A 17089-nucleotide genomic window follows, 5' to 3' on the forward strand; every position below is an offset into this window, starting at 1 on the left:
AAAAAAAATAAAATAAAATTGATGTTTTTCCTTTCTTTATTAGAAAGAGGGACAATACATATTATTGAACATTTTAACAAATGTAACTATGCCAGATTATAGCCTAATTTCCATCTGTAGACCCTCTGGCAGGTTGACGTTACACACAAGTTAATAGCAACATCAGAGACAGTATTTACAGACCATGTATATAGAGACAGGGACAAAAAAAACAGCGATCGCATCACAAATATGACTTTTATTGCCTGAATTTTAAGACTTTTTGCTTGAACATTTGGAAACTTCACTTTCTTACAATTTAATACCTTAAAAACAAAAATGAAAAATGAGTAAGTACATTACTCTTTTAGCAAAATGCAACAGCAAAACTCATTTAATACATATTAGTGAATAAATTAAGCAATGCTTCCCATTTTCTTCATGGTTATTAAAGCTTTGTGCACAGGAGTCTCCATAAGTAAGGTGCAGTTTTTCTTCCACTGTGGAGAATCGGGAAGCTGTTTGTCTGCAACAAACAAAAGGAAATCAACATTAAACAACATTACCAAATTTAAGTTTTATGGGTGTCTTTAACAACAACATCACATGTTTGTAAACAGACTTTCTACATCTATTAAATGGACAAAAGTATCGGGTCGCATTACAGCAAAAGTCTGCTCAGCCACTGAAACAGTCCTGTCACTTCATGAACCGTTTGTGGCTGACCTCTTGTGGCTCCTGAACACTTCCACTTTTAATATACTTGAAGCTGATGGTTGAATATCTAGGATTTCACAAGCTTCCTTTTTGCAATTCAGTGACCGCTTTACAATGACCATTACTTCCACAAATGTTCGTAAAAGCATGTTGCATCATACGCCTGTGGGAATGGGACTGAGTTTGCATTTAAAACAAAAATGAATGTGAAACTCCTACCTTCACTTTCCAGATGGACTCGTGTGGGGAGACATCTGGTGTGGTCCGTGTAGTCCAGTGTGCAGAGCACAGCTGTCTTTTCTCTCGGCACAGTGAATAACAGCACCAGTAGTGAACATAAAACATTACTCTCCATCACCTCAACAGACTTATGTTTCTCCTATAAACAAAAAGCAAAACAGGGTCAATTTGATATTGTTTTAAAACAAATAGCAATGAATACAAAACGGTTTTGTGCTTTAAAGGCCATAAATAGTTTGTGCTTAACATTAATGGGTTCTTGGCTTTCAAAATTTACGAATGGAACAAAACTCCACGGTTTCTACTGTTCACCAACAAAACTACAGGTTTCATAAAAAGAACTGTGCAACTGTTTAGGGTACTTTTGATTGTTATATTCTTATTCATAATTTAATCAAAGTGTAAATTAATTCTGTAGTAGAACAAGCCCAAACGTCCAGCCAGAGATATGTTTAAAAAAAAAAAAATCTTCAGCCACCTAAACATGGAGTCCTGCAACAGATGGCTTTGCCCTCCCAGAATGCTGACATGATGGAGTCAACATCAGCTACTGAGGGATATGGTGAAATATAATTTAAAAAAGTGAAATCTGGCACCTTAACAAGCTTCAGCTGCTGCTTGCGACCAGCAAAGGCGTTGAGATGTTTGCTGAGGGTATCCAGAAACACCCTCAGGTCTGTCTGCATGTTGTTCTGCTCAGCAAGGTTGTTTAGGGGAATAAAGGGAGGGATGTTGTGGCGACTAATCTTTACAGTTGGCTTCAGATCAATCTCCAGGTTAAAGGTGTCTAAGAAGATGTCCTCATAGGCCGTTGCGATAGATACGCACGCTCCTTTCCCCTTGCGAGTCTTTATGATGTCATACCCACCTGATGATATCAGCAAATAAAACAGAGCAGGAAAAAAGAGAGGATTAAAACAGACCAATAAAGATCTGAAATATGAGACACACTGGAAAAAGTCAGTGAAAACATCTCCAGGTGACACTGAACCAGAGGAAATAATACTGCAGTTAGGCTGATACCAATGAGGTGATGAGCATGTAGAAGATCTTTCAGCTGAGTGTGTCTGGCCATGAGCCGCAAAAGTTTTGAGTTCTCCGACTCTTCCTCCATGTTCTCCTCTTCTTCATCTGCACACTGTTTGTCCATAGCCAACCTCAGTTTCTGGAGGTCCTGTAACAGGGAAGTGCAACCAGCATGTGAAAGTGATGTAACGTTTCAGACCCAGTTCAAATGTGAGCATCATATTAACATGAAATCAGTTGGTTTATCACTGCTTTCTCACACCTAAGTAAACAATCAGGATCGGAATCCCAATCAAAAATACTATTATATGCCTGTCAAACAGTGGTTCATCTCTCGAGTTGTGTACCTTCTTTATGCTTGAATGATTTATAGATCGGTGTTAAATGGCTTAACAAAGAAATACAATATTCTTCTGAAAATGGTCAGGTAAGGATGAGTACTCTACTGTAGTATATAAGTAAAACACTAACATAAACTACTATATCTTGATAAATATTTCAATGTAATCGTACTATAAACTGTATATTTTATGAATATAAATACGGCTTATAATTTTATAAATTTATCACGTGTTTTGCGTAAATATTTGTCCGCTAAGTTAGCTTCTACCATCATGAGCCCCCAAACCTGGTGCGTCTGTATCTGTGCCTTCAGCTGCTCTCTCTGGGTCTTCAGTGCTTCAACTTTAGCCTTCAGCTCCATCACACGACTGTGCTGCTGAAGCTGAGTTTTACGACTCCTGGCTTTAACTTCCAGCAGACTCAGGTGACTCAAAACACCTGAGGATAAAGCACACATTTACTAACTTCTAAAGGACACAAACGAATGTTTTACTGTTGGGCTAATAGACATTAGCTCATAGCATTAGCAGGCTAACGAACTTTGCATCACAACAATGTTCTTTATAAGCTAGCTTGCGGTGTCGCTAAGCTAGTTAAAAGCTCTCGCTCCGAGGTACCTTTCGCAGGTGCTCCCTCCATGTTTCCCGAGTCTTTTTCTTTATTTTTCTGTACGTACTTGATCCGATGTAAACATCCACTCCTCTTGCAAGTTTTTGATTTTGGCGGCTGTTGCGTCACCACACCGCCCACTTCTTCAACCCCGGAAGAAAATTAAAAACAGTTTGCGATCACATGGAGCAATGGAGCGACAGATTAGCATGGTAAGTGTGTTCAAGTCCTTTTTTCAACATAGCATAAGTTTAAACACACAAGACACACGTTTATTTGAAAATACAACCCTTGATTTTCATAAAGTCGTGATTTCATTCATGGAAATACCTTCCTCATCAAGCTTTAACTAACGCAGTGCTCTTGAACGTCTCAGTGAAAGGCATGGTGACGGTTACACTCACCCGGATACCCACAGTGCTGCCCTGTAAAGGTAACCCTGCTCAATGCTGTTGTACCTGTTCTGTCTCCGCTAGCACACTGTTTCCTCTCACACACCATGCTGTCTTGATTAGGGCCATTTCCTTCATACCCAGTCAAGTTATGCAGATAACGTTACAGACGGTCACGGGACAGTTATTTATAACTAAAATATCAAAGCTACAGCAACAGTGTCTCCAAGTCAAATTAAAGTCACTTTTAAAATCCTGCATCATGCTTTGCTATAGTACAACGAGGCTTTTGTGACCTTGTATTTTGTGCACCTCCTTAGTGGGGTTTGAGGCAAAATGATCAATTAATTGATCAGCAGAGATTTTTACAGTATATTAATACCTAATCTGGCTCCCGGCCAGATGAAAGGATTTCAACCTTCAGTCTGTTTTAATGTGGAAGGAAATCAAAACAAGATACATGAGGATGCCACCCTGGACTCTTGAGTGACACCTATTTGTAATGCAAAAACCCCCAAAATGTTTTGAAAACAATCTTCTAGGTAATTTTTCTTGATTTAGTTAAGCAGTCAATTTAAAAATACTGCAATTTATAGTACATTCCACTGAAATATTTTTTATTGGCTGTATATTCTGATAGGAAAACACGTTTTAAAATGACCTTTTAACCCCTCTTCGCCACAGCTGGAAGCGCTTGTTTAAACGTTTGATGTCATTGACCTTGAAAACTCACAGTGACTGGTTCCTGCTGTAGCTCAGGAGCAAGGAACCTCCCCCTTTCCAAAACAGCTGACATTATTTTTGGATCAGCACAAGCAGGGAAAAGTTGACATAGTGAGAGGTTACGTGACTTCAGTTTGTCTGCTTTACATTGCACAGATTGGTGATATTCTCATGTAGCAGTGGTGCTTTGATGCAAGCATTACAGTTTAGTGACAGCAGACTCAGTGCTGAATCTGTTTGTCTGAGCAGGAGCACAAATGTCTAAGAAAAGCACAAGGAAATCAGCTGTGTGCAGATGTGTTTCTTCTCCAACTTTTGCAAAGTTGTTGTTGTTTTTTTAAATTTTATAAGCAGAAAAGGGCTGAATAGAATAATATTACATAATATAAATAATAACTCTGGATATCTGAGCAGATCACCTCACATGCAAATGATAAATAGACAGGTTCTTAAATAGCACTTTTCTAATCTGAGCACTCACTCATTCACACCCTTTCATACAAGCACTTTTTAATGCTTAAATGCTTTCTGTCTGACATTTATACTCGAATGGATGTATCAGAGAGCAACTTGAGTTTAGTATCTTGCCCAGGATTCAAAGCACCAACCTTTAACAGCCAGCCCACATGCATATTTATTCAGCTTTTTTTGTTTCCTTCAAGGTTTTTGGACTGTTATGACTGATGGGTGTGAACAAGGACGTTTCCTATTTTTCTGACCGTGTGTGTGAAGAAGCACACAATCTTCTCAAACTGCAGCCAGGAGACAATCAAGATGGACCCGTCCGACCAGAAGTTCTTCACGGTTATAGACTATGTGATATTTGCCGTCTTACTCGCTGCCTCTATGGGCATCGGGCTGTACTACGCTCTGTCTGGTGGGCGTCAGCGCACGACTCAAGAGTTCTTAATGGCAGACAGAAGCATGGGCTGCCTCCCCGTTTCCCTCTCGCTCATTGCCTCGTTCCAGTCGGCCGTGGCTATCATTGGCGTACCAGCAGAGATCTACACGCACGGCACTCAGTACTGGTTCATCGGCTGCGCCTACATCCTGGGCCTCTTCATTCCAGCTCACATTTTCATTCCAGTGTTTTACAGACTGCGCGTCTCAAGCGCTTACCAGGTTTGCCGAAGCATTTTCATTTTTCACCAGTACTCATTTAAAGCAAGCTTATCTTTAGATTTCTTATGCTGCTTTGTTTCACAGTATCTTGAGCTGCGCTTCAGCAAAGCAGTACGCATATGTGGAACTTTCACCTTCATCTTTCAAATGGTGAGTGCAGCACTGCAGTGCAATAACACAGGATGTGCTGATGCAAGGTTTTTTCCCAATATTTGATATTCAAATACCACAGCTACAAATATAACATAACTGCTGTCTTTCTCACAGGAGTAAAATATAAATAACCTCCCTTGTGTAACCTATTAAGAATTTTTTTTAAATGTAACATAACATTTTATAATAATCGGATTCTGTAGGGATGGTGCCAAAAAATAAGTTTAGGCTTACAGTTTGTTTTTTTTTTTAATTTTTTAAATTTACAACTGGTAAAAATAAAGACAGAATAAGTGTAAATGACAGGGTTAGAGAAGGTGGACAAGTTTAATGGAACTGGAGATGGTAGAGTTGAAGATGTTAATATTTTCACTGAGAGGGGCCAAAATTGGCAAGATTAGAAATAACTACATCAGAGGGACAGGTTAGATTGAGCAGTTTGGAGACAAAGTTAAGATAAGGCTGAGATGGTTTGGACGTGTGCAGAGAAGCGATATATGCTGGACAAAAGATGTTGATGGTGGAGCTGCCAGGCAGGAAGAAAGGAGGAAGACCACAGAAAAGATTATGGATGTACTGAAGGAGGACATACACAGGGTTGGTGTGACAGAGGAGGATGTTAGAGATAGTGTGAGATGGAGGCAGATGATCCACTGTGGCGACCTTTAAAGAGAGCAGGCAGGAGAAGAGGAAGACTGATACCCAGTAGCTATGTCATGTTGTACCAGCTCTAGTTTTATTTTAAGCAGATATAATAAAGCGGTGTAAATATTCTTTTTTTTTACTCTCAGCTATAAGGATAATAAACTTAATGTCACTTTGCACATTTAGTGGACCGCTTTAGTGCATTCAATAATATAAAGGCCTTAAAGTTCAAAGGTTTTTCTGTGAAGCTGACATTTTCTTTTTGCCCGACTGCAGGTTATCTATATGGGAGTTTGTGTGTATACTCCTGCCTTTGCACTAAATGCAGGTAAGAAGAGGTCATTTATTTATTTATTTATTTATTTTTTACTTTCTCATTGAACTTAACTAAATAATTCTTGTAGTTCAGTGGGTTGCTCTCTGTCTCTGTTTTTGCAGTCACTGGGTTTGAACTATGGGGAACAGTGCTGGCCACTGGACTCGTGTGCACATTGTACACAACACTGGTGAGTTACATCACAGGCTCAGTTTGAATCAGCCATCTACAAGGGCTTTGAATAAATTGAGAGTGATTTTATTGAGCTTAACCTGATAGGAATGACTTGCTCTTCTGTCAACACTGCCTTTGCTACTCTATAAAAATAACTTGCAAGAACTGACAAAAAACCTGCAAAAAATACCCATAAATATTTTTTAGTAGGGTCTTTATTTTTGAGTAGCAGTTGAATACTTCTTGATTCACATATGTAGCCTTTTAATGCTTTCGGTGCCTTTTTGTCTCAGGGTGGTTTGAAGGCCGTCATCTGGACAGACGTCTTTCAGACTGTTGTGATGTTTGCAGGGCAGCTGGCTGTCATTGTGGTGGGAGTGCAGAAGACTGGAGGAGTGGCTGATGTTTGGAGGAAAGTCTGGGAGGGAAACCGCATCTCTGGCCTCGAGTGCGTTTGAAGTTTGCTTAATGGAAACGACTCTATATGAATATGTGAAATATGCAGGCAAGGGGCATGATATTTGATACTGAAAGCTTTCTGGGGTGTACAACACTGAGCACACATTAGTTGCATGCAGATGAAGATGGGGGGGGGAAAATAAAATACACGGCATATATATCCAGATGATAGTCAAATACATCGCACACTCCAATAAAGCTGTCATTATTTTTCGTACCGGCAACCACACGAAACTTCCTTCTTTCTAACAGTCTTTCAAACAGCTGCAGAATTAAAGCACTCTGAAATCTAATGCTTTGTTTTGTTGTAGCTCGTACATTTAAAAACCACAGTGCGGTTTTTCTGGTGAGAAATTAGGCTTGCATTTGGTTATTAAAATTTATCTGCATTCTAAACAATGACTGGCAGATGGAAACCAATATCACCTGGCTCCATGGGAGCTGTAAAAATGTGTCTGTTGGCACCTGAGGCTACTTCAGCAAAGTAGCGGTTGAATTTACATGGATGCGGAAAATCTGAAAAAATGTTTGCAGACTGTCTTACAAACGAAAAACAATCCTTCACCTATCCTACAAGTTAAATGCAGGTTATAGTACTGCAGGTGGCATTAAAACCTCCACTTATTTAGTAGAGGGAGGAAAAAAAAAAAAATCAAATCTAGCTTGAATGTGTTTCTCTTCAATATTTAGTACTTGCAAATCTTTGTTTCTGCAGTTTTAAGAAAGGTTTTGTCGGCTATTGCTTTTTTTATTAAATTAACCCAGGACTGTATTCTTCAAATAGTATATTTGGAATCATTACCTGCTGCTGCAAGTTTACTCTACATGGAGGCTTGTTGGAAAGAGCTCCGGTCCATGCATTTGATTTCATAAGATATAGTCTTTAAACCGCATCTCTCTCTCTCTTTCTCTCGCCTGTGATACAGTCTAAACCCAGATCCGACAGAGAGACACACCTTCTGGACTCTTGGGGTCGGTGGGGTCTTCCTCATGCTGTCCCTGTATGGTGTGAACCAGGCTCAGGTCCAAAGATACCTCAGCTCACGCACAGAGAAAGAGGCTGTCAGGTAAGCAGTGGCTTTGATATTAAAGCAAAGATTCTTGTGAATTCATACTGATAATATGTTCTACAGTTATTCATGACACAACAGAGATGGAAGGAGACGGTAGATGAGCCTCTCAATATTTTATTTCAAGCTAGCTTGTATGTATTCATGTGCTTTATTAAATCCCGTGGCTGTTAGATTAGCTATATGTGTTAGCCACTCTGCTCTGCAAGTTTAAAGGAGGGTGCTCCAAAAAAACATGAAAAAAACATCTGCAAAAAGGATGAGTGAAATAAAAAGAAAATGACAAGAAGCTGACTTCAAAGTTAGCACCTTATTATGTTCCCAACCTCCTGCAGGTCTTGCTACATGGTTTTTCCCTCCCTGCAGCTGGCTCTGGCTCTAAGTTGTGTGATGGGGCTGGTCATGTTTGCACGTTACTGTGGAGAGGACCACTCTGACAAGCTGGCCAGTTCTTCACGGGATGCAGTGAGTTGCACTGTGCTGTGTAATGTTTTTAGTGTTCCCATCCATCCATCCATCCATCCATCCATCCATCCATCCATCCAGGATGAATATTGCATAACTGTCATACTCTTCTCTGGAGTAAACAAAATCTGAAGTGAAATATGAAGGATGATCAAAAATATTCGTGCCGAATTAAACAAAGTACCCCTGAGAGCACAAAAAAACCCAGCATTGGTATTTGCATATTTTATAGTGATACCTTTCATTACATTCGACTCATGTCTCTCTAGTGTGTTTTGGACATCAGAGATGATACAATATGTGTTTTGTTCCTGGCAAATTGTACATTTATGCAAATCGAACTGAAGGTACCAGGAAGATATGTTTATAGTTTGTTTCCCACAGATGGTGATATATTTTGTGATGGATATGCTGCACGGTCTGCCTGGGCTGCCTGGACTCTTCATTGCTTGTTTATTCAGTGCAGCCCTCAGGTACGGGACTTTCCACAGTTTCTGCAGAGACAGAATAATTTTTACTACCAATCCTCTTTCCACAGTATTTCATCCCTCAGCTTTAGGCTTGTCATGATACCTGCATTATCTACTCATCGTCACGTATGGACACATTTTCAATAATTGTCCATGACCCCAACGTTGCATGATGTTTACATGCATCTTTGTTAAAATAGGAAACATTTTAACTCACATTTCCAAAAGGAAAACAGGTTTTTCACTCTCATTAAAAGTGAAGAGACAAAAAAAAAAAATTCTTTTTTTTTTTTTTTTTTTTTTTTTGCTGTAATTTGTGGCTGTGCTGATCTTTGTGATGCAGTTTCACTGTCAGTGGGGCACAGGTACTGCTCCTACACACACACAGAGTGAACCTGGGGGGTGTACTACGAACCAAGATTAATGGATTAGTGTGCTATGCTGAGTCTAAAGTCATACATTACAGTGTGAATAACCTGCTGCATTTGTAGGCTATTTGTCATGAAGAATACCATAAAGGTGGCCCTCTTTTCAGGTTAGATCACCATAGCAATTTCTGCTGAACAGCTAACCTGGGCTGGAACAGGTTATGTTCACAATTGGAAGTGACTCATTTTCACTATTTCTATTATTTACAGAATCTTTAAGTGTTGTACAGATTCACTGCTTAAGGAACCAGTTTTACCTGTAGAGATGTAGCTTAGTAACGCCACCAGTTTAAGCCCAGCTATAAAGTTACAGCAGCACAAACCGTTGCTATAATTTTACAGCTGCTAGTCTCATTGCCACTGGAATTTACATTTATGAAGTTGGTGATACAGAAAATATGTAAATGTTTGTGTTTCATTTGTAGGTCATTTTATCTACAGATGTGACTTTTAGTGACTTTTACTTTGATCTTGTGACAAACTCTCCTGGTGTCCATTTTACTGACTCAGAACTGAACACACTGCATAATTTTGATCTTTTAAATGCAAGTTTGAAAGTTTCAGAGCTCTAACGCGCAGATGTCACATATTTGTGTCTATCTCTGATAGGAATTGTAGGTTTTCTCAAGCGAGTAAACATAAAGAGAACCTGACTGTTTATGTGGAGCTTGCTTTATAGCTCTGTTGTGGAGTTGAAACACTGTTCCATTCTCTTTATCTCTTGAAGATAATTAATAGGAGAATTTCCTCAAATTCGTTACCAAAGTTCACCTGGACTCAAAGATAAGACTTGGTACAGACCTATAATACAAGGTGGTAACTGCGGTTGTTTATCTTTTACATCAACTCTTATTGCTGTAATGATTTAGTAACTAGAATCCAAGAGGTGAAACATGCCTTTAATTTGCATTTTAAAGTTACACGCCCTTTTTCCCTTTTCTTGTTTAGCACCATATCGTCGGCCTTCAACTCATTAGCTACTGTAACAATGGAAGACCTCATCAAACCGCAATATCCTGCCATGACTGAGGCGAGAGCAACCCTGCTGTCCAAAGTTTTAGGTCTGCTCTCTGAAGCTTTAAATGTTGCAATTTGTGAATTAAAGCAGTGAATTGAAAATGATGCTTTGACCCTAAAGTTTATACTTGTGTCTCCTTAATAAGCTATGTCCTATGGACTGCTCTGCCTGGCCATGGCATATCTCACTCACCTCATGGGTGATTCGGTTTTACAGGTAAGCTCGCACCGGTTATAACTTTATAATCAACATACTTCTATGTTTGGACCGATTGTTTATCATATTTAACGTTAGGTGGCTTTGAAAATCTTCGGCATGGTTGGTGGTCCTATTCTTGGTCTGTTTTGTCTCGGGATGTTCTTCCCGTGGGCCAACTCCATCGTAAGTTGACTTCTAACGTAAATTCACAATAATGCTGTTTATTTATTTATTAACTTATTTTGGTAATTGTTTCCAGGGAGCTCTGGTAGGTCTGTGTGCAGGACTGGTTGTGGCTTTCTGGCTCGGCATTGGAAGCATCCTCAATCGTAGCACAAGACCACTACCACTCGAATGCGGCACCAATGCGACTATTGCTATTCAGACAGCGTTCAACAATACCACTCTGAGGTACAGATCACTCCGGCTGCACACTGTGACCTCTCCTCATTGATCATCTCCTTAAGCATCTCTTTGTTCTTCAGCCAACCGTCTGGACTCAAGAGATTTTACTCCCTGTCCTACATGTGGTACAGTGGCTTTAACTGCACTACAGTCATTTTAATAGGCCTGATTATCAGCTTTCTCACAGGTAGGTGAGTTCTTATGCATATCTTTATTGTCCATAACTTTTCTTTATAAAATTTTTATTAGAAATTCTTAATTATGTTTCTTAGGCCCAACAAAGGAAGAAGATGTGATGCCAGGAACACTCTATCCCCTGTTAGGAAAACTTTTTTGTTTTCTACCTGAACACCTGAAGAAGAAGCTCTGCTGTGTGACTCCACTGGGACAAACAGTGAGTGAAAGGATCGATTTAATAGCAAAGAACCTTGCAACATTTATATATGATGTATTTGCAGTAGAATAATAGTAAAGCATTAAGTAAAGATGGTGGTACAACTGTGTAACCCCGGTGAGACAGAGATGATGTTTTGAAATGTTTACTAGAATTTGGAAGCGCGGGACTTTTTTCAAGAGCCTCTTTTCAGGATCATGATTTGCAGGCGGCTAAAGTGGGATTTGGCAGCTTGGGCGTAGTGGTGCAGCATGGGAAACTAAATCACTTTAAATAAATCAGAATAATTTGTTTTGCTCTTTCTGCCCTTTTTAGCCAACCGAATTCTGCATGATATTAGTAACTGTTACACAAGCTTTATAACTAATTTCCAACACCTAAACCTTTCCAATAAGAAAGGTACAATTCAGTGAATCTAATCAGCATCGTCACTTTGAATATACATTCGTGTCAGCTACCTAGATGTAAACAGTCCAGCACTGTAAACTTTAACACATTACTCCAAACTAACCAGTTTAGCCTGTCCTAAATTTCCTGATATTTTCATCCAGTCTTTGTATAACACAGAATTAGTGTACTTCAGTTCATTGTGCAAGAAATTGTAATTCAGCAACACATCATTTATTTATAAATATCTGACTCAAATTTTTTTAAAGTTAATTACAACATTATATATATACACTTTAAAATTCCAAGCATGTAAATTTCACTTTCTAAGCAGTGCTCGCCTTTGAAAATAATCATCCTTCCTTTCTTGTCCTGTCTTTCTTGCATCTTTTTCCATCTCTGATAGTGCCACATATTAACATTTTATTCTAACCCTGTAAAATACAGAAAGTGTCCACATACAAACTTCACATCTGCATCATGAACCCATTGCAGAGTTGAAAGCGAAAAAGGATGAGTTTGCAGTGCTTGCAGGCCATGGATGTAATTATTTTCTTATTATTGAGCAAATATCTATATGCCGTCACTAGAAGCAATGCCAGGCTGCAGTACATGAAAAATTAACTCATCCAGTAGTGATATGTATGAACCTGCGGATTAGATTTATTTATTAACTGACTGCTAATCACCAGGATTAACACTGCAAATTGCAGATTGTTCAGTCGTGCAAATTTAAAAGTAATTTTTATTGAGCTGACCTGACAGGTTGATGAAGGCTATTGCAAAATGTAGGTGCTACAACCTGAAAAGCCTCTGGTTTTAAAGTAAGAATTGGAACAGTTAGACTAATCAGATAATCAGAGAGACTCTAATGAAGAATATTTCAGTCTTGTGTAAGGAATCCTCATATCAGTCAGGGCTACGTAAGAAACTCATAGTTCTTTTTAGACTAAAACTGAAAGAGGTGCATTCACCTATTTCCAAGGACTTAAAAGGATTCAGGACTGGGTGACTTCCTTCATCTTTATTATAAGTAATTTATCCTAACTGATTCGTCAAAGGTTGTATTCTTGCAGGAGTAAAAATCTGGTCTCAGAGACATTTTTTTATTATGTTGGAGATGGTGGGAGGGATTATCTGTAAACATCTTCAGGCACCACTGAATATAATGCTGCTTCCCTAAATATAAATACATACTAAATATTATGTATGCTTGCTTGCATTTCGTTCGTATTTACTCTGCATCATTTAGAGTCAAAATTCAGAAGTTGGCAGCAGTCAGTCATTCTAACAGTTTATGGAAATGTGTAGCACAAAATACAGCAGTAGCAGTATGTGAAGCATCCCTGGTTTGATCCCCTTTGGGGCTTTATCAGAAAGGATCTCTGGCATAAAATACCAAATTGAACATGTAAAGCTACCTTCTGTGGAGACCCCTTGTGAATAAGAGAGTGTCTACCAGTAGCATTTAGCATAATGTCAGCATGCTAACTAACATGGTTTTTATAATCAAAATGATCACTGTTAAATATTTGCTGCTTTTTCACAGGTATGAATATTTGATAAAATCAGTTTCCTTATGTGTGTTTTTATCTTTTTAAATTAAAAAAATATCTACATATAGCTTGCAGCGCCGCAGAGGCAACCTTCACAACACAAAGAAGGTAATGGACTGGCATTCCCACAAGAAGATAGATCATCACTGGAAGAGAGGGAAAATTTTCTTCCCGAGACTTTCGTAGAGTATGAAACCGCAGTGTGACGTCGACGTCTGTCACAAGAGGCTCTATTCAGCTCCCTCTAAAAATTTACATGTAGAAGTTGTGAATATCGTCCACATTAGATTGATGCCTGCAGCATTCAAAGCTACAAATTTTTCAACATTTAACATCAGAATTTTTTGTTTGTTTGCTTTTCTATTTATGTCAAAAGACTCAGCTGAACCTGTCAGTGTCTGAGTCAGTTATGTCTTACTTACATACTCTACTCTACTCAGCTTTATGTGAATGCAGCTGACAAATTGACCTTGTACTAGGCCCTGAGGCAGCTCCTCGGTTAAACATCCGTTTTAGCTTTTCTTCCATTAAGCAGGTTTATTCGGATTGAGGGCCCCTCGCAAACAGCAGAGCCAAAGCTGAGTCCCTGAGATGATTATCTTAGGAATATCCACTCTCACCTTGACATAAATGAGCAAAGACTATAGAGGCAACTTTCACACCTAAACTTTGCACATATGCCAACCTCATTATATTTTGGCCATGTTAAATTTGAGCATCTCCTATTGAAACAGTATAAAAAACTGCAGCAAGTAGGGTGAAGAATAACAGACTCACTTCAGATTGTTAGCTGCTTTCTGGAAGGTTTTTCCTGAGTACATGTTAAAAAGCTGAACTATGCTGATATATGTCAAAATTGATACGTTGGGAGCTTGACATAAGAGGAAAAGAAGTAAACATATTTTATGGTGATATTTTCTTTGTACTTGATGACTGTTTAGCATTACTGTGGCTGTTTTAAAAATGGTCCTGTGAAAAGATACAGCCTTGTCTGTTAAGAATGTTTGATTATTACTTGACCGAAAAAGTACAAAACTTTCTAAAGAGAATTAAAGATTTTATAGTTACGTTGTTGTCTTTTGTGTTGTTTTCATTAGTTTTTGTAGTTTTATGTTTTGACTTTTTTATTCATTTTTTTTGTCTGTAGTTTTGAATAGATTTGTTTCTGTAAGTTTTAAGAAAATGTTTAAAGTTTAGTTTTTTATATTATTGAAATTGTTTATTTGATTTTTATCCTCTAATACTGGGGTAATTTCACATCTTTAAGAAGTTTAGAGTAAATATTAAAGTAAACACAACACTTTGTAAAAGGAATTGACCCAGAGCTACACAATCATCTCAGTCTCAGTGTTAGGAAGCGCAAATGATTCCTTATGTTTGACATGTTCAAAAAGTCAGTGAAACTGGTCGATATGACTGAAACTAGCACCACTGAATGAACAATGTCATCCCACTGTTCATTCAGTGGTGCTAGTTTCAGTCGTTATGCAACGTACTGTTTATAAGATTGGGGAAACCTGCAGTCAGCTGAGGCTGAAGAAGTCATTTGGATGAGTGACGAAACGTTTCTCCCACTGAAAACGCTACGACATCCAGATGAACAGAATCAACCTTTTGGGTTTTGTTTTGTTTTCCTAAGTTTTTATTTTATTTTTGCAGTTGCAAATTTCAGCGGGCCTGTACAAGTTTCACACATGAAGATCAGTATAATGTAGCTGGAGGACTGTTTTTAAATTGTATTTAATTCGAAAACAGTTGATTACTTTTGTTAAACTTCCTGAATTAAAGTTGGAAGTCGACACTTCAATTGCATATTGATTGTTTGATTTAAAATCCACTGGGGTGGTGTATAGAGGCAAAATGACAAAAATTGAGTCCCTGTCCAAATTTACAACTAGTGCTATTTATAATTAGCTTGCATTAAAAATACAGGCTTGGTGTTTAAATGATTAGACATTTTTCAAACTTACTCAAACATCGTACTGAGTTAGTTGTATTAATATAATATCGTACTTTCCTTAAAGCAATTTGATTTTTTTCTTAACTTGCCTGTACCGTACAATGTATATAATAAGTAACTGGACAGAAAAACACCAACAGTATTAGGATTTAAATATATGAGCTATTTTCCAGCTAGTTACATCATTAAAATGTTGTTAATATAAAGATCTACATTCCAATCATGTATTCAAGTCACAAAATATTATCATTTATGCTTTTAGACACTTTTTACTCTTGTACATTTTGAATGCGCTATTTTTTTTTTTTTTCAACTTAGTCTCCCTTCATGCACATGTTTTCGGTTGTGGCTGGTTAGATTTAGACTTCTCTGCAACATTCAAACTAAAAGAAATGTTTTGCATGTTCACATCAAGTTTGGGAGAAAGCAGCTTTTATTCTGGATGTCCTTTTTTTTTTTTTTTTTTTAAGATAAACAAGGAAGTTTGCCAATACTATCTTTTTTCTTTTAACCAACTGATAAGTCATCGGTTTAAATAATATCCAGATTGTTAAGATGATGAATGAAAATATTATTTTAGAAATATATTATTACACTACTACTACTACAGTGTTATCAGAATAGGAACGACTGAAAGCTAAAAGTAATTTTTTTTTTTTCATTCATTCTGTTTAATAAGTAATTTTCATCAAACATGAGTTATTTGTATGTAACACATTCATCCACTTTTCAGGGTCGTGGGGAGCACTGTAGCCTATCCCAGCTGTATTAGGGGGAGAGGCAGGGTACACCCTGGACAGGTCGCCAGTCTGTTGCAGGGCTAACACATAGACAGAGACAACCAATCGCACTCACATTAACTCCCGTATTCACACCTATGGGCAATTTAGTGTTTCCAATTAAACTAACCCCACCTGCATGTCTTTGGGAGGAAGCCGAAGTACCGCAGAGAACCCACTCAAACACCACACAGAAAGACCCCGGCCTGATGGTGGAATTGAACTCAGTTGAACTCCTCTATATTAAATCACCTGTGAAAATATAATTGAATGCGATGTCAAGTCACTGCATATGTTTAATCTAAAAATCAAATTTGAGGCTAATTATTTAAAAACAAATAATAAGAGTTAGATGCCATAACTCTCCAAATAGATTTTGTGTAATATGTGTTTAGCGGTGAACTCTTTATCAGTTCACCCTGCCTAGAAAGAGTTGTCAGTTGCTCCTAAATCTCATTTGACTAAACATTTGTATTCGTAATATACTTAGAGCAAATGAGTTCTTTATTTTAAGGTCAGACCACTAATGATTATCCAAAAGGGACCCATAAAAGTTCTGCATTACAAAGCTTCTCTATACACTCGGTCCTCGACACATGGTTTGTATTATAAGGTCTGTTAGCACATAAAGGTTATGTAAAAACTGTAAAGGGTAAATATAGATACTTGGTATAGAGGTGATTTGCCATTGCAGTCATGTGAAAAGAGTTTGCTTTAAGATATATGCAGTACTCACTGGTCTTCAATGATAAGGTGGTGTACAACAAATTCAGAAGGAAAATTAACAATTCAATCAATTATTCAACACATAATACATGCAATAATACATTAAGAAGGGATTGGACCGTTAATTTACTAAAATGTACTTAAGATCATCAGTTTACGCTCAAAGATGTTTTTACTTTGAGAGTTGAGATTTGTGTCAAATAAGGACATATCACTGGTAAACAGGAGATGGCAACCAACCTGATATTGACATATAAGGACCTGTGGAGGAGTTCAAAGTTCAAACAAAAAGAATTTAAGGGGAAAAATCATTAGGGTGAAACATTAATGTGTAAT

At 37.9% G+C, this 17089-nt stretch overlaps 2 protein-coding genes across 3 annotated transcripts; one reads left to right on the forward strand and one right to left on the reverse strand.

The window, feature by feature from the left end:
- Positions 1-18: 18 nt before the first annotated feature.
- cenpo (centromere protein O) lies at positions 19-3056 on the reverse strand. The gene is made up of 6 exons (XM_080870702.1): positions 2922-3056; positions 2591-2742; positions 1960-2110; positions 1533-1804; positions 916-1075; positions 19-505 (listed from the first exon to the last, which is right to left on the reverse strand). Exons 1-6 carry the CDS (start codon positions 2941-2943, stop codon positions 396-398), a joined length of 867 nt encoding a protein of 288 aa, XP_080726828.1. The 5' UTR covers positions 2944-3056; the 3' UTR covers positions 19-395.
- Positions 3041-14355, forward strand: slc5a6b (solute carrier family 5 member 6). Of its 2 annotated transcripts, none has more exons than XM_080870700.1 (17): positions 3041-3125; positions 3290-3346; positions 4691-5150; positions 5235-5300; positions 6225-6276; positions 6387-6454; positions 6732-6886; positions 7824-7964; positions 8303-8432; positions 8817-8905; positions 10279-10391; positions 10494-10564; positions 10643-10729; positions 10806-10957; positions 11032-11138; positions 11224-11345; positions 13357-14355. In XM_080870700.1, the coding sequence occupies exons 3-17, from the start codon at positions 4803-4805 to the stop codon at positions 13492-13494; spliced, it is 1839 nt and encodes a 612-aa protein (XP_080726826.1). In that variant the 5' UTR covers positions 3041-3125; positions 3290-3346; positions 4691-4802; the 3' UTR covers positions 13495-14355. The 2 variants fall into 2 exon arrangements, with proteins under 2 accessions (XP_080726826.1, XP_080726827.1); XM_080870701.1 differs by having other exon boundaries at positions 11032-11142; positions 13357-13496.
- The last annotated feature ends 2734 nt before the right edge of the window (positions 14356-17089 follow it).

This window comes from Rhamphochromis sp. 'chilingali' (assembly GCF_963969265.1).
Source record: "Rhamphochromis sp. 'chilingali' genome assembly, chromosome: 21".
NCBI lineage: Eukaryota > Metazoa > Chordata > Actinopteri > Cichliformes > Cichlidae > Rhamphochromis > Rhamphochromis sp. 'chilingali'.